Here is a 26,118-nt window from a genome sequence, read left to right as displayed (position 1 = left end):
CTTTTTCTTTTCTGCCTTTTTGAAACTCTCGAAGCTCCTTTCTCGGCGGCCAGCTGTAGCGCCACCAACTCTCTATGTTCCTTAGACCTTAAGTGCTTCATCCGCATTTCAGCACTTTGGGAGTTTTCATCACACTTTGGGCAGACCACCTCCTCGTAATATTCAGTGTCACTCAACAGGTCATGGTCACATTCGGGGTCATCCTGAGTTAGTCCATCGAGAGGCCCTTCTACTTCTTCCTTACCCAACTGGACGCTAGCCGACTGCTGTTCCTTCTCTATCTCTCTTTCTTTAAAAGACTTCCTCATGTGTTCATATTCATTCCACTCCTCCAGGGTTGTCTGCCATTCCTTCACTACTGACCTCAATACCTCCCCTTCCATCGAGGATTGAGTTATCAGGTGATTTAATCCTTCTATCGCAGCAGCTGTTTCCACATCCAGACATCTCTCCTGAAGAGACTTCTTCATGTGTTCAGCTTCCTCCAGCTTTTTCTGCTCCAAACCCCTCTCCTTTGACGATTTAAGCTCATGTTCAGGGCCCATTCTTACGATCTCTGTGTTTCTTACAGTTCCCTTTTCTTCCACTGAAAAGATTCCCAGTTGAATCTGTTCTTCAAGTCGTTGGACCTCGGCCATTGCTGCTTCATATTTATTTTGTGTTTCCTTTAATAATTTAACGAGTTCTTGGACATCCTGTATTCCCTGTTCTGTTATGTCTTCCACCACTAATTTTTCCTCTATGGATTGAATCCCTAACGATGAGTCAGCCTTGGCCTGGAGCTCATCAAACATCTCCTGCAGTCTTTGTAATTCTTGCTCCTGTTCAGACTTTTGTTGTTCATATGCTTCCAGTAAAACTAGCTTTTCGGAGGTTGCCAAGTTAACCCCTTCCAGGATTGTAGTCTGAGCCTGTTCATACTGTTCTTTCAACTCGTTACACTCTGCTTGCAACAAGTCGTAGAGATGAACTGGAATACCATCCTGACTTCCTGAAGATTCCTCTTCCTTTGGATCGTTCTGTGCATATTCTAGTTCCTGAACAGCCTCAGGGAGATGTGATTGGTACTTGGCCACGATGGCTCTATGGTCGCTCTCTGCTTGAGCTAGCTGTCTCTGTTGTCTTTCCAGGGTCTCCCATTCGGTGTCCCAGAACTTTTTCATCTTTTCCATCTCTTGTACGAGACGGGCACTCAACTGTTCTAATTGTCGTTGTACTTTGACATAAGTTTGGGACCGAGCTCGGTGTTCTTCCGTCGTGGATGAATCCTTAGCTTGAGCAGGCTCAGAATTCTCTGTCAACCTGGGGTTCTGCTCTACAGCTTGATTTTGCTTGGTAACATGGGCCTGCCTGCCTGTCTTCGTTTCCTTTCCCCTCATCAGCAATTCCCTTTTTGCCTTGTCTTCCATGTTTACATTGGTCGTCACGTCATCCATTTCAGAATCTGAGCTGATAGCTTGCACCGAGTCCTCCTTCCCTATGGCTTTTAGGTAGTGCCATTCTATGTTTATTTTCTGCATCCACTCCCGCCCTAGGAGTGGTGGTCCTCCCTCCCTCAGGTAATACGTACAGATTCATTTGTGGGTGTTCTTTGCCCCTATCTCTCACTTTGACTCGTATTTTTCCCATGGGGTATACATTATGCCCCGTGTATGTCTGTAATACGAATTTAGTATTTCTTAAGGGTATGTGAGAGAATAGCCGGTGGTAGTCCTTTTGGTTGATGACTGATACAGCTGATCCCGTGTCCAGCTCCATTCGTACTTGGACTCCAGCTATTTTTAGTGTGACCCAGATCGTCTGTAGATCAGTTACTTTACCCACATTGTGGATTCTCAGACTATCCAGCTCCTGGCTGTTTGGGTCTGAGTCTGAATTTTGTTCGTCTGAACTCTTTTCAGCCACCTGATGCACCTTGTTGTACTTTTCTTGTGGTGGTGGCTTCCTTTGCTTGTTGGTCTTCTTTCCGGACCTGCATACCTTCGCGATGTGACCCAGTTTGCCACATTTCCTGCACTCTTGGTTCTTAAACCAGCACTGATTCTGGTCGTGCGTTGTCTTTCCACAATGGTAGCATTTGGAAGTGCTTGCAGTAATTTGGTCCACCCCGAGTGCCGCCGCCTTTAGCTGCATTTCCGCCGTTCCTTTCGCTGCAGCTTTGTGCGATGAAGCTATGAGGACAGCCCTGTCCAGTGTGAGGTCGTTTTCTTCCAGAAGTCGCTTCTGCGTTCCTCCTTTGGCCAAGCCGCATACGAACTTGTCCCGCAGCGCCTCTGTCAAATTCCCTCCAAACTGGCAGTATTTCGCTAGCTTACGCAGTTCGACTAAGTATTCCGCATTGCTTTCATCTTTCCTCTGGGTTCTTGCGTAAAATTTAAATCGTTCAGCCAGCATCAACGGTGTGGGGTTCAAGTGACCCTTCAGCACTGCTACGATCTCTTCGAAGGTCTGGTCCACTGGTTTAACTGGTGCTATTAGATGTTTCAAGAGCCCGTATGTTTTTGCTCCCATCGAATTTAACAAAGTTATTGCCTTGTCGTCATCCTCAATTTCGTTGGCTTTGCAATATATTTCTATGCGTTCCACATACGTGGCCCAGTCCTCTATCTCAACATCAAAATCATTAATATTTCCTCGCTTAGGCATCTTCTTCTCTTCTCGAGAACAACACCAGTATTTCTTTACTTCTTATTATTTTTCCTCTCTTCTTGAGAACAACACCAGTATTTCTGTAAATTCTTATTATTTTTCTAAGATGGCGGTTTCCCGCTTCTGTCTTCTTCCCTGGCGGTTTTCCCGCGAAAAATGGCGGCTTTCCCGCGCTTCTCGGCTCTCCCCGCCCACTTTAATGGCGGTTTTCCCCGCGCTTTTCTGTTCTCCCCCGCCCACGGCAATGGCGGTTTCCCGCTTCTTCCCCTGGCGGGAGGGGTACACTTTCCCCCGCGGGCGACGGCCGCTGGCTACCGGCCCCCAGCCTGTGCGTCGGCTTCAGCGCTCTCCGCTGGCTTTCAGACCCCCAGCCCGCGCGTCGGCTTCAGCGCTCTCCGCTGGTTTTCAGATCCCCAGCCCGCGCGTCGGCTTCAGCGCTCTCCGCTGGCTTTCAGATCCCCAGCCCGCGCGTCGGCTTCAGCGCTCTCCTTCCCGCGGCAGGCAACTGGCTCCGGGTACCCCCGATGACGGCGGACAGTTACAGCCTCTGAACTGGCTCTCGGCCAATTTCCGATTTCTCGGCTCTGTCTCACCCGGCCTGCTCCCGGTCTCAGCGCCTCTGGACCCGACTTTGTCTGGCTCCTTTCCCCCTCGACCGTGGTCGAGTGTACCGCCCTTATCCTCTGGTTTACTCCTTCCTTATTTTCTTTTACTGTTCCCTTACTCACCGTCCGTGGCAGCCTTGCCTCTCTTGTCGATCGGCTCGCTCCTCACTGTGGCAGAAGGGACCGTCAGTGCCTGTTGCAGATGGAAGTTTTCAATGCCAAAATCTTCCTCTTTGCTATCGCTGCAGCCTCGAGTTTTCACCCAGCAGAACGACGAGGGCGGGTGCCTCACTTCGACGCTCCTTAGTTGCTTAGGAACTACTGTTGCCGCAGGGTACGATCGGCCTCGTCGCCATTGTAAAGTCTGTGGGTGGTATTGCAAATAATACACAGACTCCAAGATTAACAAATAAAACAGGTCTTTACTATTCAGAGGTTCGGGCGAATCTGCCCTAGTTAACGTATCACAACCCTTATATACTGGTGTGGTCACTATCGGTATTACAGTATACATGAGCCAACAAATAGTGCCACACCTAAAGTAGTGCTCTTAAAGGCGAACGGTTACATTCTATCGTTCCCTTAAAGGTAAACGGGTACATACACTACAGGATTTAATACTGGCGACGAGTAAGAAACGAACTTACCTGCAACTCGGCAGCACCTCAGACGACGTTATTGAAGGTCGAAGCCAGAAAAGAAAAAAAAATAATAATCCTAAGAAACTCGAGAAACGGGCGTCGACCGTGGGCAACTGCCCTCCAAATCATCGGATTGAAAACTTGCAGGGGAGACTGTCAAGAGCCAGGCTTGGTTCCCCAGTCTGTGGTTTCCCAGCTAATCGGGCTGGTGGCAGGTAGTGCACTGATCCTTCCTGGGCTGCGGCGGGCTAGAGCTCGATCGGGTGGCTCTGCAACGGGGCCGGGCAGCGAGTCGGGAAGCAAAGAGAGAGAGAGAGGGTGGAGCACACGGCGCGGCCGGTGCTTCGCAGCCAGGCAGCGTTCGGACCAAAGAAGAGGGAGGGAAGTGTCCCAGAGGGTCCGCTCCACGACGGGAACGGTTAAAAAATAAAAATACCGCGGAGAGCGGCGTTGACGGCAGCGGCGGGAAAGCGTGGGAGGTGCCATCTTAACTCGGCGGGGAAGAAGGAAAAGCGCGGGAGACGCCATCTTGGGTTTTCAAGATGCCAAAGACTGGCGCTACCACTGCCTTCGATAATGCAATAGAAGACTGGACCACGTATGTGGAAAGAGTCGAGGTATATTGCGAGGCAAACGAAATAGCCGAGGAGAAAAAGGCATCGGTATTGCTAAATTTAATGGGCGCAAGAATGTACGGCCTATTGCGGGACCTGATTACTCCAGCCAAACCGAAGGCAAAGAGTTTTAACGAAATTGTTGCTATCCTACAGGAACACCTAAATCCAAATCCTACACCGCTGCTGATAGCAGAAAGATTTTAATTCCACAGGAGAAATCAGCATAAAAATGAGAGCAATGCTGATTACCTTACGGAACTACGCAAGCTATCAAAGCACTGCCAGTTCGGAGCAGGACTGGCAGATACCTTACGGGACAAATTTGTCTGTGGACTCCTGAGTGAAGGAACCCAGAAGAGGTTACTCTCAGAGAAAGAGCTGACGCTAGATAAGGCTTTCAGCGTGGCAGTATCGTACGAAGCAGCAGCAAGGGGAGCTGCGGAAATACAACAAAAGCCACAGGAATACGGCACCCACGAAAATACACGGGGATTTGCAAAATGTTATCGCTGCGGCAGAACAAACCATGACCAGAAGGACTGTTGGTCCAAGGACAAAATATGCAGGCAATGCGGAAAGATGGGACACATTGCACGAGTTTGCAGGTCTGAGAAGAAGACCAGCGACAATAAAAAGGCTACTAAGGAACCGTACAGGAAAGTACAAAAGATGACGGACAGTAATTCCGAAGACCAGATGAGCGATAGTGAATCCGGGAACAAGAGACTAAGCTGTCTCAAACTTCACAACGTAATCGCAAAAGAGGATCACCGAACCATTTGGGTCACCCTCACGATAGCAGGGTCTCAAGTCAAAATGGAATTGGATACAGGATCAGCTCTAACCGTCATGAATCGACGAGACTACGAGCGGCTATTCTCACACATACCCTTGAGCGAGACATCCATTGTCTTGAGGACGTATACGGGGCAGAAAGTATACCCCAGAGGAAAAATAAGGGTGCCTGTCGAATACAACGGCAAGAAAATACGGAAATTGTATCTCTACATTCTGCAAGATGGTGGACCACCGTTATTGGGACGTGAATGGATCAGAAAGATAAGTTTAGACTGGCACTCCATTCAGGCACTGACGGTGGCTGGTAAAAAGGATGACGACGTCACTCCTGGACGATTGTCAACAATCTTAGCTGACGCCAAAGAGGTATTTCAACAAGAACTGGGCACTCTTAAAGGCGTAACTGCCTTGATAAAAATAGAGGAGAATGCAATTCCCAAGTTTTTCAAAGCAAGACCGGTACCATATGCAGTTCGCCCAGCCGTCGAGGCAGATCTGGAGAATGCAGGCGTGTTATCTAAGGTGGACTGGAGCAAGTGGGCGTCACCCATCGTTCCTGTCATGAAGAAAACGTTAATAAGTCTGAGGAGCCAAGGAAGGTTCACATCTGTGGGGACTTCAAGGTGACAGTGAACCCAGTCCTTCACACAGTACAATATCCTCTTCCAAGGATAGAAGATATCTTCGCCTCAATTTCCGGAGGGAAGCGTTTTACAAAAATTGACCTAGCGCAAGCATATTTGCAGATGGAGGTTGAAGAATCCTCTAGGAAGTATCTCACGATAAACACTCACAAAGGTCTTTACCAGTATAATCGACTGGTATTCGGAGTAGCATCAGCTCCGGCGATATGGCAAAGAGCAATGGAACAAGTCCTGCAAGGGATTCCGAGGACTCGGTGTTACTTGGACGACATCCTAGTGACAGGTGAAGATGACAGTGAACACCTTGCCAACCTGGAGCAGGCGCTCACTAGACTACGTGAACATGGGCTACGAGCCAATCGCCCCAAGTGCGAGTTTTTTAAGAAACAGATATCGTATTGTGGCCACGTAATTGATGAAGAGGGGTTCCATAAGTCCCCTGACAAAATTGAAGCGGTAGTTAAGGCCCCAGCGCCTGAAAATGTGTCACAACTGAGGTCATTCCTCGGATTGGTGAATTACTACCATAAGTTTTGCCGAATTTGTCCACAATTCTGCATCCACTGAACGCCCTACTACGAACGGGAGTAGCATGGAAATGGAGCAATGAATGTAAGCGGGCCTTTCAGAAGAGTAAGGACCTAATCACTTCAAGAGAAGTATTGGCTCACTACAACCCATCACTACCGATAAGACTGGCGTGTGATGCATCTCCCTACGGCATTGGGGCGGTACTGTCACATAAATTCCTTGATGGTTTTGAGAGGCCGATAGCTTTTGCGTCACGCTCGTTAACTTCAGCCGAGCGTTACTATGCCCAGATTGACAGAGAGGCACTCAGCCTGGTGTGGGGGGTGAAGAAGTTCAATCACTACCTGCACGGTCAGAAATTTACTCTACTAACTGATCATCAACCTCTCGTCTCCATTTTCAACCCTCAGAAGGGCGTACCGATAATGACGGCACAACGGCTACAGAGGTTGTCCCTTTTCCTAGGGGCACACCAATATGACATCGAGTACAAAGGAACTAAACAGCATGGGAATGCTGATGGATTGTCGCGCCTACCGTTGCCGACGGTGGAAGAAGAACTGGCAGTGGATCCAGTGGAGTTATTCCACTCGACTATTGTCGAATGTCTCCCTGTGACGAATGCAAACATAGAAAAGGAAACACGAAATGACCCGACACACTCCTGGGTCTATGATTTAACGGTGAAGGGATGGCCAGCACATGGCGAACCACTGCTGCCAGCATTCTCGCCGAGAAGAGAACAGCTGTCAGTGTGCAGAGGAACCTTGATGTGTGGATCCAGAGTAGTAATTCCACTCAAATTGAAGGATAGAGTGCTCAATGAGCTTCATGAGGGTCATCTGGGAGGGGTAAAAATGAAGAACTTAGCCAGAGCGTTTGTGTGGTGGCCGGGAATCGATAGAGAAATCGAAGAGATGACCAAGAGCTGTACAGGATGCCAGAAGGTCCAAAACGCCCCACCACAAGCCCCTCTACATCCATGGGAGTGGCCCTCATCTCCATGGCAAAGGGTGCACATTGATTTTGCTGGTCCCTTTATGGACTCGATGTTTTTAATTGCGGTGGATGCACATTCAAAGTGGCCAGAGGTAATAAAAATGTCCTCAACCACCACAGAAAAAACTATCTCAGTCTTACGAACCATATTCGCCAGGAATGGGCTGCCTGAACAGATTTGCTCTGACAATGGACCACAGTTTGTGTCTGAAGAGTTCCGGAGGTTCTTAAAGAACAATGGTGTTAAGCATTACACATCCGCCCCATATCATCCAGCCACTAATGGATTGGCCGCGAGGTTTGTTCAAACATTCAAGAAGGCTATCAAGGCAATGTGTAATGAAGATACACCCCTACAACACAAGGCGGATAACTTCTTGTGCATGCGACACATGCGGTTACCAACCAAACTCCAGCCATGATGTTCTTCAATCGAAGACTACGATGTCGCTTGGATTTGGTTAAGCCAAACGTCAGAAGAGATGTGGAGAACAGGCAGTTTCAGAATATGAATGAAAGGCCAACCAGGAGTTTTAAGATAGGTCAACCAGTTTTGGCCCGGGACTACCGCACAGAGAAATGGCAGCCAGGAACGATCTGTACACGGCAAGGACCTCTAATGTATACCGTGGACGTTGGAGAAAGCATTGTAAGACGCCATGCTGACCAGATTCTAGAGTCACTGGAAAACCTCAACTCCACACCATGATCTGATACACCTGGCGATGAAACCGAAGTACCAATTGCATCTACCGCAGAATCGGTGATATTGGAAGCAGACGAACCAAACAACGACATTGATCCCGACTCAACCTTGCCAGAAGAACCTGATATCCCAAAGAGGCGTTATCCAGACAGAATCAGGAAGCCTCCTCAACGACTGAACTTATAATTGCTTAACTTCAACTAATGTATCTAGCAACCGTAATTGTAATTAGTTATTATTTAGTTGTTAAATGAATGTTATGTACTGTTTATCTAAAAGGGGAGGAATTGTTGTGTATGTCCCTTTTAAGGGAATAACTGGTCTCAGACTGCAGTACCGGCAGTGACCATTCCTGTATAAAAGGCCCTGGCAGGCTTCTGTAGTTTCAGTTTCCAGATTATCTCCATTCAGTGAAGACTTGTTAAACCAACTCCTGCATTCCGTGTCTCCATTAACACACGGATTTAATACCAGCCTGTTGACGCCACAGCAGTTTGAACAAGGGGATTCCCACTACAGTTCGTTGATTTGAATTGAAGGTCAGAAAATCCAAAGTTCTCGACACAGGGATGGCGAGATCCTTGTTCGAAGCGTACTTCGGGGCCATTGACTCCACAAGTGTTGGTACTTCTCCGAAATGGCTAGTATTTGAATGTGAAACTTAGCAATGGGCGTTAGCAGGTTATTTGACTGTAGGAGGCCACAGATGAGCCTGATCCTGTCTTTATTGAACTTTCACACGAGCATTTCCAACAGGGATCCATACATAGGCCCGTATTTTCCGATCGGAGGCTTCCTGCGTGCGGAGGCCTCCGATCTGGAAAAAATCTACGGACTTACCCAAGGACTCCCGAGGTCCGGACACTTCTGCTCCTGGGCCTCTCCAACTCGAAATGTGCAGGGCCCACGTATCCCAGAGGTGCATGCGGTTCGCAAGCGTCCCTGGGATCACGTGGGCCATGGGGAGCCAATCGAAGAAGGGAATCTCCCTTCATACACTTGACAGATAGACCTGTCAAATATATGAATGGAGATCACCCCAAAAACACTAAAACATTAAATACATTTTAAAAATGAGTTGAAATTTCAATAAATATTTTAAACAAAAATTTGGGGCTAAAAATAAACTTACCTTTTTTTAAAGCATTTTTAAATGATAAATGAGTGAACATTTTTTATTTACTTTTTTTCAACTCTTATGGACTGCTTTTACCAGCATAAGAGTTGAAAAAAATGTTTAAAAAACTGTTCACTCATTTATCATTTAAAAATACTTTAAAAAATAAGGTAAGTTTATTTTTAGCCCCATAAAAAACTAACTTTTTTCAAAAAATTAAATTTTTGTTTAAAATATTTAATTGTAATTTCAACTCATTTTTAAAATGTGATTTAAAAAAAATGTATTTAATGTTTGTGTTTTTGGGGTGATCTCCATTCATATATTTGACAGGTCTATCTGTCAAGTGTATGAAGGGAGATTCCCTTCTTTGATTGGCTCCCCATGGCCCACGGGATCCCAGGGACGCTTTTACCAGGCGTAAGATTTCTAAGGGTTTTCTGCGGGCGGAGGTTCTCCAGAAAGCGGAACTCTCCACCCGCAGAGGCCCTTCTCTAGGGCAGGCGTCCGATCTGTCTAGAGCATTCTTGGCAGATCGTAAATGCCGGTTTTCAGTGCATGCGCTTCGCATGCCTGAAAACCGGCATTTCCGATGTCCCTACGGATGAGTACACAGCGCGTACACACCCGTAGGGATCGGAATATAGGGCCCATAGTGATCTGGATTTTCCACTCCCTATCCCTGGGCACTGAAGCCAGTGTAGTACCCCAGCTGAGATGCACTGTCAACTGGCTGAATAAATTTGTTGAGCCATTGCAGGAGCCCTACATTGAATCCACTTTTATGTTTTTTTTGTCCCAACATATAATCTCCATGCAAACTATTCTGAATAGATACCGTATCTCTTGACTTCACACAACAGCTCATTCTTTTACTTCAGCAGTTGACAATAGGAGTATTGTATTTTTGAAGCTGGAGAGCTGATGTTAAAAGGAACTGTAGGAACTTTACACTAGAGGGTGCTTCAAAAGCTAGGAGATGAAGTGCTTCAGCAGAGTAAGGAAGAGGCTACATTACAACACTCTTGGGACATCTCGCCTTGGAATGCTTAACCGTATCACCAAGGAAAAAGCACAAAAAAATGTTGCCTGTTACCTTTCTAAGCCCCAGTGCAAGAAGCTGGATTTAAGCAGCTGATATACCAGGTTTAATGAGCTTAATGAAGAGCTGCAGGAGGATTTACTTAATCTATTTACAAGAGAAATGAAACTTAACACTGATGCATTCGTGGAATAAGAGTAAATTGGCAGAGGGAGACTCATCATTTTCATTGTGTAGACAATTAAAAAAGCAAATAGAGTGCTGTGATGTATAGTTGGAACAGTAGAGTGCAGGTCTCCAGTATAATGCTGGGTTTTCACATTATATGAGTCAGACCCATTTGGAGTACTATGTTCAGATCTGTTTACCACATCACACTTGCATATGTGTCAATTGTGGTTTAGTGGTAACACGCTCAGCTCTGAATCACAAGGTTGTGGGTTTAAGCCCCATTCCAGAGATGTGAGAACATAATCCAGGCTGACACTTCAGTGCAATACTGAGGGAATGATGCACTGTCGGAGGTGCTGTCTCTTGGATGAGATGTTAAACCGAGACTCTGTCACCTCAGACAGTGTAAAAAAATACCATATGACTTCAAAGAAGAGCACAGGAGTTACAATGGTGATTGTACATCAAAAGTAATTCATTGGATGTGAAGCACTTTGCGATGTCCTGAGAATGTGAAAATCGGTACATAACTGCAGGTTCATTTATTCGTTCTTCTAAGAACATTAGAGAAGGTGCAAAATGCAACAAGATTTATAATAGGTGTAAGGGAGATGAGATATGGGGAAATGTTAGAGAAACTCGAGCTCTCTAGTCTGGTAAGATGATGTTTTGTGGTATATCAAATTCCAAATATTAAACAGTAAGCCCAGAATATCACTTTATAGTGAGCCAGGAGAGTAGCCACCAACTCCATCCCCTCTCCCCGACCACTGTCTGAGGCTGAACCAGACAGTTGCAACCTTGGTGCCCTATTTGACCCCAAGATGAACTTCCAACCCCATATCCTCTCCATCACAAGGCCGCCTCCTTCCACCTCCGTAACATCGCCCGTCTCCACCCCTGCCTTGGCTCATCTGCTACTGAAACCCTCATCCATGCCTTTGTTACCTCTAGACCTGACTGTTCAAATGCTCTGCTGGTCGGCCTCCCACCTTGCACCCTCCATAGACATGAGCTCATTCACAACTCTGCTGCCTGTATATTAACTCGCACCAAGTCCCGTTCACCCATTACCCCTGAGCTCGCTGACCTTCATTGGCCCCTGGTCCAACAATTTTAAAATTCTCACCTTTGTTTTTAAATTCCTCCATGGCCTCGCGCCTCCCTATCTCTGTAACCTACTCCAACCCTCCAAGATCTCTGCACTCCTCCAATTCTGGCCTCTTGCGTATCCCTGGTTTTCTTCGCTCTTGGCAGCCATGCCTTCAACTGCCGAGGCCCGAAGCTCTGGAATTCCCTCCCTAAACCTCTCTACCTCTCTCACCTTTAAGATGCTCTTCAAACCCTACCTCTGATCTGTTCTAATATCTCCTTATGTGGCTCGGTGTCAAATTTGTTTGTTATAGCTTCTGTGAAGCACCTTTGGATGTTTTACTATGTTAAAGGCACTATATAAATGCAAATTGTTGTAGGTTTAGAGGACATAAATTTTAATCAGTGAAAGATTAATTAAACCAGATATCAGGAAGTACTTCTGTACTTGAAAGGTTAATAAATGCTTGGAATAATTTGCCAGTAAGGACAGTCGAAGCAAAATCATCAGTAGCGTTCAGAATCAATACTATAATGGGAGAGTTACGGTCCTAAAGGGATGAACCTCGATTAGTTCAATGTCCTTCTTTTGTCCTTGGCTTTTTCTGTGTTATTTTGTTGTTCTCCCAGTTTAACAAGTTGTAATTGTCCTAGATTCTAATATTGCTATTAAATTAGAACAATTGGAAATTAGTAACTCTCTTTGGGAAGCTACATTTTCATGGTAAACTAACCTTCATTAAAAGGAAAAACAAAATATACATTTTAGCCGGGAAATTCGATACCGCTGGAAAATGGGTGTGGGCATATCTCACATCGTCGTTCAAAAAGCGCAGGCATCACGTCAACTTCATGCTGCCTGCTAATTACCTTGATAGTAGCACATAGCCCAGTGCTAAACGTGCTGCTGACAGGCCATGCGCTCAGTAGGAGGCCGAAGATTGCATTGCTGGAGTGAGGCTAGCTTTACTTAAAGCTAGCCTGCTGCTCTTCAAGGCAGTCTGCAGCTCTTAAAGCTGAGCTACCTTCTGCAGATTAAAAAAAAAAAAAAAAAAAAAAATTGCTTCAGCACTAGGCAATATGCACCTCTTAAAGGTGAGCTGCCTTCTGCTGATCAAAAATGCTAAAAGTGCTTCAGCACTAACACACATGGCTCAACAGGCTAGGGAAAGGGCACCCAGGGTCTCGGACACAGCCCTTGAGCTTTGTGCAGGGCGTCAACGCTGGAAGAGAGATCCTTTACCCGCAGGAGGCAAGGAGGCCCTCAAGAAAGAAGGATGCGGGACCAGATCGCCGAGGTGGTCACTGCCAGCAGTGTCGCCCCCCTAGTGCCCAAAGAAGTTTCATGACCTCAGCCGAGTGGTCACGGTCAGTGAATGCATCTTCAAAAGCCGTCTCCTACCAACTGTCGTCTCCTACCCACTAGCCTCACACATTGCTCAATGCACAACCCCGCCCCCCCCCCCCCCAAAACCCGGCCATCACTCAGCTACCAACAATCTCTACCAAACACGAGGCACACCTCCCATTCCTAGCTCCAAGGGGGTGAGGGTGCTGGCCATTCTTGGCAGGGGCATAGTTGAACCCTTGGCCAGTGGCGGGGCTGAAAGAGTACAAGATGTTGGTATCCTCATACGTTAACAACCTCCTCACATCCCACTTCCCCCTCATCCCACAATCTCTTCTGATTTTCAAGCTACACTTGTAAGCAGCACCTCTTGCTTTACCCCCCTGCTCTCACCACAACCCTACCCTTGTGCCTTCCTGATTTCAGACACCTAAGAAAACTACCTGTCCGGTCAGTGGTTGACCAAAAAGAGGGAGAGGAGAGTGAAGAAGAAACACAATCACTCGATTTCACACTCCCAACCACCAACTCCCCAAGATCATCCTGCAAGGCCATCTGCAGTGTCCACCACTGAAAGTCAGCAGCCTTCCACCAGCCATGTTGCAGTCACTGGGATAGCATGGTGTAGCAGCACTAGAATAGGCAAAGGCACACGCAAGACAGTCACTAAGGGAGTGCACAAGGGTGATTAGTTGATTTTTTGATGTAATGCTGGATGCATATATGGATCAAGTTGGATTGAAAAGTTTGCTTTGTGGTGGCTTTCAATTTCAGTATTGTGGCCAAGAGCTGTGATGGTCAGTAACAGATGGAAGATAAAGTGTAGGACAAATGTTAACGGATGAATTGGGGTTGTGTTCACTGGTACTGCAGGCGGATGATTTGATCCTGGATATCCCGGTCAGAAAGGGGCTGTCTGGGTTGCCTCCTTCCTTCCACTTCCTCCTCTTCTGCTTTTTCTGCTTCTCTGCTGCTTTTGCCTCTGCTGCTTCCTCCTCCCTCTGCAAGCAGCTTGTCCATTTTGCTGCCTCTGCTCCATCTCCATGTGGTGCTGCGCTTAAAGGGGACTGCAACTAGAGCCCCAGGACTGGAAGCAAGTGGTGTTCTCAGAGGCCTTCCTTTAAGAACTAATGCCTTGCAAACATCCAGTGGCCTCCCTGCACACTTCAACAACTTTTTAAGTGTATTGCGCCAAGCCATAACTCCAATAAAATGTAAAGAAACCAGTCCAAAATCAAAAATCTAAACTTACCTGAAAGTTGCGCTTTAAGAAGCGCTGGCAGTGGTTCTGTTGTACTGCTACATGCACGTTCTTCCGTGCGTGGTTTGGAGAGGGCATTATTAAGAGCGGCTGTGTCCAAAATCCCAGACCGTGCCTTAACTCAGGTGTTGCATGCCGATTGATGTCACAATCTGGATCATTTAAATATGGGAAGTGAGCGCAGGCAACAGCAACGCTGCCGACCTGCCCAAAATGGCGGCTGCCATGTTTCACGTTGGAAGATGGCATAAGCAAAGCGACTGCCATTTTTTTTCCAAATCGGCCTTAACGACAGGTGCTAAGGGCTCCAATTTCCTGGCCTATGAATCCTTTGAAGGTGATACTTATCTGACAGGCAATCCCAACCAAATAACAAATGAGCGATGTTGGGATTGTATGTTCAATGAATATATCCACTATGTCCTCTGACCTACGCTCTGCTTTAACAGTGGATGTAAATGGAACTAGTATATTTTGCCAATGACAGCAGAAAATAAAAATGGCTGAGTACGGTGACACCGCAGAAGACATTGTTTTATAATTGTTTTGACTATTTCTAAGAACAATATTTATTGGTTAATTTGGGTTGCTTGTTTTTAGTGTATTCATTGGTGTAATCTCAGTTGTGGAGAATATTTGTTCAGCTTGTAATAATACTCAAGTGTGTGGATGAACAGGAGACGGCTACATTCAGTTTAAATATTCAGCTTCTCTATGATATTCCTGTTTTTTTAAGTCCCATAATCTATGAAGATTGTTTGTTTATTTTTTGGAAACCTCCTATGTTGAGTAATCTGACCTATGATGTATCCACAATGTAAACAATTTCCCTGGAACTACTGTAACTGTCACTAACTGTGCTGGCTAACTTGCCGAAGAGTGCAGATCCCTTAATAGGCTAATGTAAAACAACAATTAGAGGAAGATGTTGACCATGAATTTTGGTGATCCTACATGAGGTAGGATATTTAAGAGTTTTACTGTAACCTGTGTCCAATTCTTATGTGTCCGATCCTCATTGTTCTGTTACTGTACTGAAAGGGGAAGGAATCAGCTGGGTAGACTTCTAAAATAATGGGAACCTGAGTTGACAGTGTTTTTCCATTGAAACCTCAATTAAGAAATAAGTTTATTCAGCAGAGCATTCAAAATATTTCCCACCAACGGTAATATGTTTCCTAATTTGATTTCTTCCATTGTCACTATTTTATAACTGAAGTATTTGCTGTTGAGACTGAATGTGCATAATGGGTATTGACAATCAATCTATAGAAGGAGTGGTCATGTGAAATACGTGATAATTAGAGGATTCTCTGTCAATAGGAGTGGTTAAAAGGAATACTTATGCAGATATTGATTCACTGCATTTAAGCTTTTATTGGAAAATCTGATGTTTCATTCGGTTGGTTTAGTCCTTTTTTTTTCTATTTAACACATGACTTATTTGCCAGTTTAGAAAACATGTACTTTATAGAAAAACTACAATCAGAGTTGTATGAAGTGTTTTGGCCTGTCAAAATGGGTGCAGATTTGATTTTCTATTAACAAATCAAGTTGAACTCCTGATTGAATAGGTTTGGCATAGTTATCAGTTAGGATAGTCATTGTCAGTTTTATGCTCTGTTTAACGCCTAATGTGATCTGCTGTTGTTGCTGTGGCAATGACGATGTTTAGAAGTTTACCAGAAATATTGGTACTGATCATTTTGTTATTTAATTTATTAAGGATGAGAACAAAAATGATTTGTACATCACATGGGTGTATCTGTTAAAACAAATTATCCAACATAAAATCTTAACAGCAAACTTTTATAATTCTGACAGATAATGGATTCTTCATTACATTTTACTATTCAGATTAAATCCTGAATAAAATAACTTCATAGTTTTATTCTCAAATTTTGTGTTTGTTCACTGGTGAAGAGATCAAATATCAGGTTGCAGGCTAAAAGTTAGGAAGGTAGGAAATTAATTGGCTTGTTCCATCAAATGGCTTTTTTCTGTTCCTAAAATTTTTTATGTTCTATTGCTTCCCCTGTACAACTCTACTGATGTACATTGACTGTTGGCCATATTTAGCTTGTATATTCAGTGGAATAGTTCATCTGAAGAAGAGAAACGCCACAATCTTGGCTATTAAAACTAGCGTGTCAGTTAAAGGATTTATTTTCCAGCTTTGAACACAAGGTTTTAATCAGTTATCCATTATTTGACAGAATGTATAACATATGCTGTCAGCTCCAGGGAATTGGTGTGAGAGGCTTCTACTGAATTACGTGTGAAATGTTTTGGCATTATTGCAAACTGACAGGATACATTTGTGCTCCTATTAAGCTGGCATATGTAGTTTAAAAGTCAGAGGGAGACTTATAGAAACTAACTTGAAAATTGAGATTGGCATCAATAAAATGAAACAGACCAGCGAGCAGAAAAAAGTAACATTGCCCCTGATATTGAGTGTGCTTGTTATATTTGTAGTTTTTATGTTGAGATGTGGATTGGTTTTGAGCTTTTCATCTACCACTTGCCTTCCTTATATTGCATATTCTTTAATCTGTTCATGAACACATTTTTGCCTGCACCAAAATCTAATGTATAGGTTATTCAAATAATGTAGGATAACGTATTTCATCAGTGCGACCACAATCTATAGTGTGGTTTCCATGCACTCCCAGTGCAAAATAAACTTTGTCCCAAACTGAGGGCTGTCTCCACGTGTGTTTTTGATTTACCAGCTATCGTCAAAGTGCTTAGCTCATGCCACATAATTTGGAAACGATCTTAGTCTGTGATGACCCAAGTGAATGATAAGGCCAGCTATGTGCATTCTGTGCATGTGATCACAGTTTATCTCTGCCATTTCAAAAATGTTTACAAATGCATTAGTAACTAATGGTGCTTGCCTTGTTGACAGTAATAGTCATCTCATTACATAGGATTACGGTACAGAAACAGGACATTCGGCCCAACCAGTGCTTGCCGGCATTTATGCTCCACTCGAGCCTCCTCCCGTCTTTCCTCATCTAAATCTATCAGCATAACCCTCTATTCCCTTCTCCCTCATATGCATGTCTAGCCTCCCCTTAAATGCATTTCCTGTGGAATTCTACCACTCCCTGTGGTAGCGAGTTCCACATTCTCACCACTCTTTGGGTAAAGAAGTTTCTTCTGAATTCCCTATTGGATTTCTTGGTGACTATCTTATATTAATGGCCTCTAGTTATGCTCTTCCCCACAAGCGGAAACATTCTCTCTCTATCCACTCTATCAAAACCTTTCATAATTTTAAGACTGCTATTCGGTCACTCCTCCGCCTTTTTTCAGGAGAAAAGAGACCCAGCCTGTTCATCCTTTCCTGATAGGTATACCCTCGTCTTTCTGGTATCATCCTTGTAAATCTTCTCTGCATCCTCTCCAGTGCCTCGATATCCTTTTTATAATATGGCGACCAGAACTGTACGCACTACTCCAAGTGTGGTCGAACCAAGGTTCAATACTGGTTTAGCATAACTTCCCTACTTTTCAATTCTATCCCTCTAGAAATAAACCCGAGTGCTTGGTTTGCTTTTTTTGTGGCCTTTGTGTATTTGTACTCCGAGATCCCTTTGTTCCCTCCATCCCACCCAAACTCGCACCCTCCAAGTAATAACTGACCTCCTACCAAAATGTAATACCTCACATTTATCTGTGTTGAACCTCATTTGCCAATTATATGCCCATTCTGCAAGTTTATTGATGTCCTCCTGTAATTTGTTGCAGTCCTTCTCAGTATTGACTATACTCCCCAATTTGGTGTCATCCAAATTTAGAAATTTTGTTTTTGATTCCGAAGTCTAAATCGTTAATATAAATTGTGAACAACTGTGGTCCCAGCTCGGAGTCTTGTGGAACACCACTACCCACCTTCTGCCACTGTGAATAGCTACCTTTTACCCCCACTCTCTGCTTTCTGTCTTGAAGCCAGCTAGCTATCCATTCTGCTACTTGTCCCCTGACTCCACATTCTCTGAACTTGTTCTTCAGTCTATTATGGGGCACCTTATCGAAGGCCTTTTGAAAATCTAGATAAATTACATCTACTGCACTCATCTAAAGCAACAAAGTTTTATTTTGGTATATTATAAAAACAGAAATACTGGAGTTGCATAGTAATTATTCAGGATCTGAGTGAGAAATAGACCGTTAATTCTTCAGAGTCCCTTTAAAGGACTGACCGAAGAAAGGGGAGAGATAAGATGGAGGCCAGAGTTCCAAATGCAAAATATTTTCACAAAAAGACAACCAATGGGTTCTAAAATGCTGGTGGGGGAGTAAGCTGGTGTATAAAATCTCAAATGTAACGTGTTTGATTCCACATGCCAAATATCATGTAACAGATGTATTTGATTGCCTTTTTGCAGAATTTGTAAATGCTTTAGGCAATAGTTTGAGAACCAGTTCAGTTGTCTGCAATATTATCATTTTGTGCTCCAAAGTATTGGACACTGTTACAGTGCCTGTACTAATGGCACAATAAGTTATTTTGAAAAATCATTGAAGCATATCTACAAAACTAGTAATATATTTATTTTACATGAGCAATCTTTGTCTCAAAGCAATCATATTGCAAAGCATTTGAATTCTATTTTGTTTTGTTTTGGAACAGAAAAGACATAAAGCTGATAATAATGTCAACAAGAAGAAAACCAAAGGTGAGTGCCTGAGAAGTGAAGGATCAAAATCAGAATATTTGAGGGGTACTGCGTCTTAAGTAAATTACTCTAGAGTGAAATGTGCAAACCCTATAAAAATCTAATGGTATTACAAACCATAGAAATTGCCCTTGTCAGATTCAATCCCATCTCTATGATATTCAAGATGAACATGTATTCACCAGGGATTTCTTGCTTGTAATCCGGAGAGTCCTGCTGTAAACCATCCAGTGTGATGATGAACTGTGACAACTCCTGCAATCTATTCAATACTGTAGTACTTTTCGAAATATCTTTTACGGTTTCTAACAGTATAGAAGTCTCTGTATGAAGATTACAGTACTTCGTCCAACATCACCCTGCCTTCTGAAATATGCAATCTGATGAACAAATAATGTTATAATAAAACACTGCTTCAGTAACTGTTAAAAGTTGTTATTATCTGTGGGGCACAAGTCCATCCCTGGGTGTAGTTTACTGGCCAAAATTATACTTCCAACTAAAAATAAGTTGTCTAGTCAGGACTGGTGTAAACTATTCTAATTGCAGTACTCAAGTGCTAATTGAAGATTATAAGTGACTGCAGTGTCTGGTGAAAATGTTTCTGCTCACTGCTAACTTGCCATTTGCCTTGATAATACTAATACTTTCAGAATCTAAGCTCAGGATATGGGTTCATTGTGTGTGGATTAACTGAGATGACCTGCTTAAACTGAGCACGCTCAGCACTACGTTAACCTGTTGCTGCTTGTTTTTTCTTCATGTGTGTGGGCAAAAGAAAATAATGAATTTGCATTTATATAGCACCTTTTTTTATCTGTTGAAATGTCTCAAAGTGCTTCACGTACAAGGAATGACTTTCAAGTGCAGTCACTGTTATTAAGTAGGAGAACGTAACGGCCATTAGTGCACAGTAACGTCCCATAAACAGTAATGAGATGAATGACCAGTTAATCTGTTTTTTATTGATGGTGGTTGTGGGATGATTTTGTTCTTTATTCATTCATGGGACGTGGGTGTTGCTGGCAAAGCCAGCAATTATTGCCCATCCCTAATTGCCTTTGAGAAGGTGGTGGTGAGCTACCTTCTTGAACCACTGCAGCCTGAGAGGCTATTATTTGCCAGGACACCAGAGAATTCCCATCTCTCCTTCAAATCGTGCTATGAGCTTATTAGGCTCAACTAGAACCACTGGAACAGGCAGATGGAAGAGGGGCTTTGGCCTAATGTTCCAACTGAAAGATGTACTGCACTAAAGTGTCAGCCTGGATTAATTATTCAAGATCGTAGTAGGCTTGAATCCACAACTTACTGATTTACAGATGATAGTACCATCAACTGAGCTAAGTTGATACATTATTCCAGTGATTTTTGGTTAAATTTTTATTGCACAGTACGATAGTGCAATGGTTATGGAACGAGACTAGCAACCTAAATCCCACTGTGGCAACTTGTGAAATTGAATTTAATAAATCTCATCATTTGTGGGCTGGTGCTAAAAAAAAAAAAAAAAAAAAACCCGTAAGCTACCATATTGGCCCAGAACTTCGGGTCTCCACGGGTGAGCACGCACGGGGTACTCGCCCGTAAGCCCAATGGAAGTGCCGGTTTCCTGCATGCGCGGGAAACCGGCACTTCCATTCCCCTGAAAGAAGGGGTTCAGAGGTCAAATGCGTGCGCAGGAGAGGCTGCGCGTGCGCATCGAACTTACATTTTTTTTGCAGGTTTTCCCGGGAACGTAAGTCTCCAGAAGTTAGACATATAAAAAGCAGTCACAAGGCCTGCTTTTTACAAGGTAAGTGGTGAATTAATTAAAATTAAAACATTTTTTCCCACAGGTTTATTATTTTTAAATACTTTAAAGAAAGGTAAGTTTATTTTTAGCCCCGTTAGAAAATAAAATTATTTTTTTCAAAAATTTAAATTATTGTTTAAAATAGTTATTTCATGTAATTTATAATTTATTTTAAAAATGTGATTTTAAAAAAAAAAATGTATTTGAAGATTTAGTGATATTTTGGGGCTCGTAGTATTTATAAGTTTGACAGCCCTTCCTGTCAAACTTATGAATGAATCATTCCCTGCTCCGATTGGCTCTCCATGGCCCACGTGATCCCAGAGGACGCATCGAACTAACTGCGCCCCTGGGATACGCAAGCACTGCGCGCCAGCAGTTGGAGGAGGCCCAGGATCGGAATTCCACGGGGGCCCACAGCTCAACGGCCGGCGCGCTAGGTAAGTGCAGGTCAGAGGCTTGCACCCGCGGGAAGCCCCCGACCCGAATTTCTGGGCCAGTTGTCATAAAACCCCAGCTGGTTCAGCTCTCCAGCCCCTCACTATGTGATTGACCCTTGATGCCCTCTGAAACCACTAGTTGTTTAAAAAAAAATATTGAAGACCTACCATCAACTTCTCAGGGCAAAAAATGCAGCCTTAAAAAAAGTAACATATCTGACAAAAGAAAAGCCTAAGGTACAAGTAGGAGAAGCGAGTGGATAGAAGATGTTTAGTTTGTGCAGTGATTTTAATCTGCCAGGTTATTTTAACATGCTTCTGGCTTTATGCTGACATGAGATGAATCCCTGAGGCAAGTCTCACTGATTCCAGCACAGATTCAGCAACCTTGAATGTCGTGTGTTGTATTTCAGCTGATTTCAGAGCTGGTGAATGCCAGTATGATCAAGCATAAAAACGCTGTGTTGTCTGGAGTTAGATATTTTTGTTTTCCATGGACACACAGGTCCAAACAACAATTGTAGTCGAAGCTGATTTACAATTTCACAAACCACTTTCAAACGTTATGCTAGACAGTGGAAACTTCATAAAATAGTCTCAAAATGTTATTGAAGCTACACTACTTTAGCGCATAATAAATTGACATTAAATGTAAAAATAAAATGCGCTTTTATTACCATATTTGAACGAAAATATCATAGCATTTCGAGTATGCGTGAGGCCCAAAATGCACTTTACAGGGCAAATAATTGTGTTGTACTTGTGTTTAGAGCCATTAAACTAACTTGATTTATAATTAGCACATGTCATAACAAGGAAAGCTTATTAATGGATAGCAAACATGACCATCAATAATGCAGAGCATACAAACAGACAAACAATCCGATGAAGAAATAGTTCCTCCCATTATGAATTAAGTAGGTCAGGTAAAAAAAAAACTCTCATAATAAAGATCACTGATTTATAGTTTTGACACTAAATGAAGTTGTGAAATGATTTCTAAAGTACTGATGGAAATCCCATAATTACATTTAAGAATAACAGAATTTCACTTTTGTAGTCATGCTGTGGATTTTTGTTTTCAAAATGTGGTTTAGTAGAATAGCTATCTCTAATGGTAACAGTTAAATAGTGTTAAATATCCACATTTCATTTAGAGCTACATAGATAAGACAAAAAGCACCGTTCCAAGTTTTCTGTCCTAGTTGATGTTACAGAAATGTTTTTTTATTCTTTCCAGTTTTAAGAAATGGCAAGTGGCAGACCATTATTTGGAAAGAGGTATGTGATACATGTGTACAAATTATACTTTAAGGTTGTTAGAGAAATCAACAATCAGATGAACTTCATAAAAATCAAGTATATTTGGATCATTTTGAATTAAACTTTCAGAACTGGGAATTAAATTATCACAAAATAACTACTGAGTATTCAGTGGCATTTTGTAGGATCTCTGCCATATGTGTTGTAGGAAATCCAGATTAGACATCAGTCAGGGTCCCCAATGCTTCACAATACTGAATCTAAATATCGGGCTGCGTGTTTTTTTTAAATTGAACTTTGAAAAGAGACCAACACTTTAACTGAATGCTACATTCCAAATCAGTGTTTCATAATTTGCCTTCCACTAGTCTGATATTCCATCTTGGCTCATTTTGGAGGAGTCTCACCAGAATTTGGCCAAACAGCTGATTGTAACAGTTGACAAGCGCACAGCCAGATTGCGCTAGAATTTTGAGTAAAAACTAAATTCATCAGTGCATGGTGACTTTTTTTTCATTTAGAAATATTAACTTATTTTTTAACAATGGATTCATTGAGGGCACAGCACAGACCCACTGGATATGATATCCAGTGGTGAGATCTGGTTATTTATCTGCCCCTTGGGTAAATAATTTATCCAATGAGTAAGAACACATTTTCCATTTTTACAACAGCGAGTATATGAAGTTGCAGTTTCATCACTGGAAGCTATTCTAGAATCCAGCACTATCAATGCTCACCAAAAGGAGAACAGATGTGGCAGGCAGGCAGTTGAGTGACGCAGTAAATAATACAAAATTCAGACTAAAAGCTTCTGAGTTTTGATTTAAACTGGTGACTACCCTTGAAAGATTAATTCCAACATTAGGGCTGCACCCAATATAGTCCAGCTCGCTTTAGCAGTGTATATTTCAGTGCATTAAGTTTGTATTTATTTGAAGTATTGTATACCTTCCAAAATGTTACGGCAAATGAAACTCAAGTTCTGTGATTATGAATGTTTTATTTTTGACATGAAAAAGCATGTATTGGCCTGCATTTTTAACCCAAGTTCAAGAAAAATAACAGCTGAAAATCACAAGTCCTCACAATAAATCGCTCTATGTACCTAAGTTAGTTCTTATTTGAACTCCCTATAAAATACCTCAGTCACTCCCCTGTATTCTGAGGAGAGAAGAACATCCATGAAAGTACAACTGATGCACCAGAACTCACATTAAGCAACTATTTAAAATACAGCTCATTTTTTGTTTGTTCCTTGAGCTGTGGTGACTGAAGAAATTGTAAAATAATGCAGAACACATATTAAAACCTAAATCTCTTGAATGTTTGGGGTAGAATTTCCAGTGTGCCTCCCTGATCTCCTGGCATGACTTCAGCTGGCGTGACTTCAGCAGGATATCGGTGGAAATCCTGGGGAAACAGCATAATCTGCACTGCTTCTCGGGGATTTCCGCCACTGGAAATTACTGCTGATTGAGCAGTTAGTATTTTGTATGATGAAGTAGTAATCTTCAGTTGGTAAGTTGCTAATTGAATTGCTAATACCTGTATTACCATTTTTCCCCCCTTAAGGCTGTGTGAAGAACGAGGGTGGGGTGTAAGGTTTCCACATTAAAGGCATAATCTGAAAGTCGATGAGATGGATATTTTATTCTCCTTAACAGAGTTGAATCTTTTTCTCATTGTTAATTTTTTAGCATTTGAAATGAAAACTGTGCACAATTAAAACGTTCCCTCTGTCTTATGTAGTGAAGATTGCGCTGAACTGGAAGGCATTCTGGAGTGTCAGCTGACTGGAGCCTCTGGATGAAACTGACAATTTAGCTGGAACAGTGCTGCGCTTATCACATGCATGCCTTTGTATTTAGCTAGGTGATGAAGGACCCAAACGGCTGCTTGTTTTCCATCCAGAATTTTTGTTTCCATTATTTGACTTTCTAAAGCTCAGGAAACTCTTTTTAAAAAAAAAAACCAAATAATTATTAAACGTGAGGACAACCATTCCATGCACACTGTGGAAATGAATGTGAACTGCTTATAGTCATGAATATTATTCTGACCCAGGCATTTCATTGTGAGCCAGCGAAATAATTTATGTAAATTAAAATCCCTCCCAGCCAAAAAAAAATAAGGTGATCGGGATTGCAAAGGTCTCAGTCACTTGGTTTGTGATAGCAGTAGGTTTCCTTGTAATAAAAATTCGAATTTATCTGACAATGTACTAGGTCATAGGAGTAAACTTATTTAGAAAAAAATACAGTCTGAAAATAACACATTATCTTTGGACGAAGCAAAATACTGCGAATGCTGAAAATCTGAAATAAAAACAGAAAATGCTGGAAACCACTTAGCAGGGCAGGTAGCAGCTGTGGAGCGAGAAACAGTCATCGACCGACAACGTTAACTCTGTTTCTCTCCACAAGTCATCTTTGGAAATAGGGAAGAGGAAAGAGAGAACCGGTCATTGAATTGAGGTTTGTTTAGGTTAAATCACAATGTCATTCAGCTTGAAGTCGTTCCTTCAAGCCAAAGAATACCCCTCATTGTAAATAGTTGCCCATTGTGGAGCAAGCCACAGAATAAAAAGCTGATTTAAAAACTGCAGTTCTAACATCTTGTCGCAAAGCTATCCATAAAGACACTTGCCGATAAAGCTAAAAGTTAATTTACACCCTGCTAAATAATGATGAATGGCAAATGGTATACTGAAAATATACCATATGTACCATGTATAGTGAGTGTTTTGAAGGGCAGTTGAAAGACTGTGATTGAGTCGGAGCAGAAACATAGCAATAACTAACAGTATCATATTGGCAAATTTTCTAAGGGCACAAATAACTTGCTTTGTGTGTCCTTCACAGTCCAACAATTATATATATTTAATCAATTTGACTTAATATTTAAAGCTGTGCATTAATTCTAATCAACTCTCAAAAAGAATGTTGTTCAACATTCGATTTTATATATATTTTGGGAAATGAGGAATTGCAGCCAAGCCACATTACTGAAAGAGTTGATTTAACATTTTGATTAGGCAGTATTTCAAGCATTTATGGGCCTTCAATAACCACAAAACTAGAAGTTATAGACTTAAACAAGTTGGCTTTTAATCACTAAGATCAGAGCTAACATCTCAACACGCCGACTGGTTCACAGGAATGAGTCATACAGATCCTGGGATCTTTATGTAAGAGAAGTCGGGGCGGAGCCAAGAGCCAAGACCTGGAACCTCCCAGGTTAGTCGGGAAAGAGGAAGTGAAACTATACACAGTGGGGGAGGGTAATATACATGAGTGCAAAACGAATACAAACAGATTTCATTACAAGCACCAAATCCAAATTAAAGGTCTACTAATGAGCTAGATGAAGGCAAAACTAAAACCTGGCATCATTGGCAGTGTCCTGGATGTCTGTAACTCTCGCACTGTAATTGTGATTTTTCCGATGTTTGTATTGCTTTTTATTGTCTGCTGTTTTCTCTCCATGTCACATTGTTCAATTTTTTGCAGGTTGCAGTGGGTGATATTATGATGGTCACCAATGGACAGCGCCTCCCAGCTGATGTGATCATCTTCTCCACCAGGTCAGGCATCTTGTGAAGTTGTTCATTGTAGGTTGTTCTGAATGAAGGCTTTAAAAACAACATTTAGACTGCCATAAATAACAACAGAAAATGCTGGAAAAACTCAGCAGGTCAGGCAACAT

The 26,118-nt window shown here is 42.7% G+C and overlaps 1 protein-coding gene across 9 annotated transcripts in view; it reads left to right on the top strand.

Moving 5' to 3' along the window:
- Positions 1 to 26,118, top strand: part of atp8a2 (ATPase phospholipid transporting 8A2) — a 696,532-nt gene that overhangs the window by 245,993 nt on the left and 424,421 nt on the right. For all 9 annotated transcript variants that reach the window (XM_085999230.1, XM_085999235.1, XM_085999229.1 and 6 more), the window contains 3 exons: positions 18,867 to 18,912; positions 22,388 to 22,428; positions 25,923 to 25,996. In XM_085999230.1, the coding sequence (XP_085855356.1) occupies positions 18,867 to 18,912; positions 22,388 to 22,428; positions 25,923 to 25,996 (161 nt within the window). The remainder of the gene's footprint in view (positions 1 to 18,866; positions 18,913 to 22,387; positions 22,429 to 25,922; positions 25,997 to 26,118) is intronic.

This window comes from Somniosus microcephalus, chromosome 10 (assembly GCF_052327205.1).
Source record: "Somniosus microcephalus isolate GS21.2 chromosome 10, FLI_Smic_1.0, whole genome shotgun sequence".
NCBI classification, from domain to species: Eukaryota; Metazoa; Chordata; class Chondrichthyes; order Squaliformes; family Somniosidae; genus Somniosus; species Somniosus microcephalus.
The sequence above is the reverse complement of the archived record's forward strand: the minus strand, read 5'-3'. Positions and strand labels throughout refer to the sequence as shown.